Genomic DNA, 1,062 nt, shown 5'->3' on the forward strand with positions numbered 1-1,062 from the left:
AGGGGAAGCCTCTTAAAGAGAAAGGAATAATTAAAAGAAGAATCGAAGGAGTTAGCCTATAACCAGCCTAGATTAGCTAATAGTTCAGATAGCGATGGTTTAATAATAGAAAGGCCCGTACCTAGAGTAGAGCTCCCCCCAGCCTGCTCTTTCGCTCGATCCTAGAGATTTAAAATAGCGAGATCTCGGTCAGCGAACTCTTATTTACGCGCTTTAGTCTCTAGTAGCTTACGACGAAGTTAAGAGGTCTCTACAGCAGTATAAGAAGTCTTAGCAGCGGCTAAGGCTTAACGCTCCTTAGCGCGAGTAATCTCTAACTATTTCTTACGTTTCTTAGCCTAAATCTTCTCTTACTCCTTCTTAGATATAAAAAGACTATACGTAGTAGTAATAGAAATATAACTAGTATAACGCCTAGTAGTAGTATCTATAAAATAATAAAGGTTCTTCTCTTTATAGCGCTTATAATAGAAAGTTATTTTATTCTCTTACTTTTTTATACGGTTAGCACGAGCGCGGCGCTTAGAGGTTAAATCCTAGGTACGAATACAGCGAGAAGACTAGACCTTAGGTATAGTTAGGAAGGCTACGAGGCAGAGATGGCTATAACGAGTAGACGGGCTCTAACCTTATATATAGCCGGCGTCTTAATACGCGGTATAGAAAAACGATGTTCTAGGGTATTAAGATAATAGCCCTAAGAGGGGAGGTAATATTATAAGTAATAAGAAAGATTCTCTCCTTAATAAAAGACGTAATAGCTAAAGGCCTATAGACGTCTACGTTAGAAGGTAATAATTATCGCGAGGCAAAGATTACGTAATTAACATTACGCTAAGACGACTATTAGGCGCTAGTATGTAATAGTAGTAATCCTATAATAGCAGCTATTAGGGATATTAGGCTAAGAGGAAGGAAGTCGTGACGGCAGTAATAGTAAGACTAGAAGCAACAAGGATATAAGGATAGATAGATTTTATTATTACTCTCGTTATAGTTAACTTAAATTATACTTTCTTACTAGTTACTTTACTTAATAAGATTATTACTCGTTAGTCTATT

The 1,062-nt window shown here is 36.9% G+C and overlaps 1 protein-coding gene across 1 annotated transcript; it reads left to right on the top strand.

Annotated features, from left to right (window-relative positions):
- Positions 1-353: 353 nt before the first annotated feature.
- On the top strand, positions 354-533 carry COCVIDRAFT_117478 (hypothetical protein; the record flags this gene model as incomplete). The annotated part of the gene is made up of 1 exon (XM_014694454.1): positions 354-533. A coding segment is annotated over one exon (180 nt), but the record flags the coding sequence as incomplete, so codon positions are not given.
- Between the last annotated feature and the right edge of the window lie 529 nt (positions 534-1,062).

Source organism: Bipolaris victoriae (assembly GCF_000527765.1).
Source record: "Bipolaris victoriae FI3 unplaced genomic scaffold scaffold_634, whole genome shotgun sequence".
Lineage (NCBI taxonomy): Eukaryota > Fungi > Ascomycota > Dothideomycetes > Pleosporales > Pleosporaceae > Bipolaris > Bipolaris victoriae.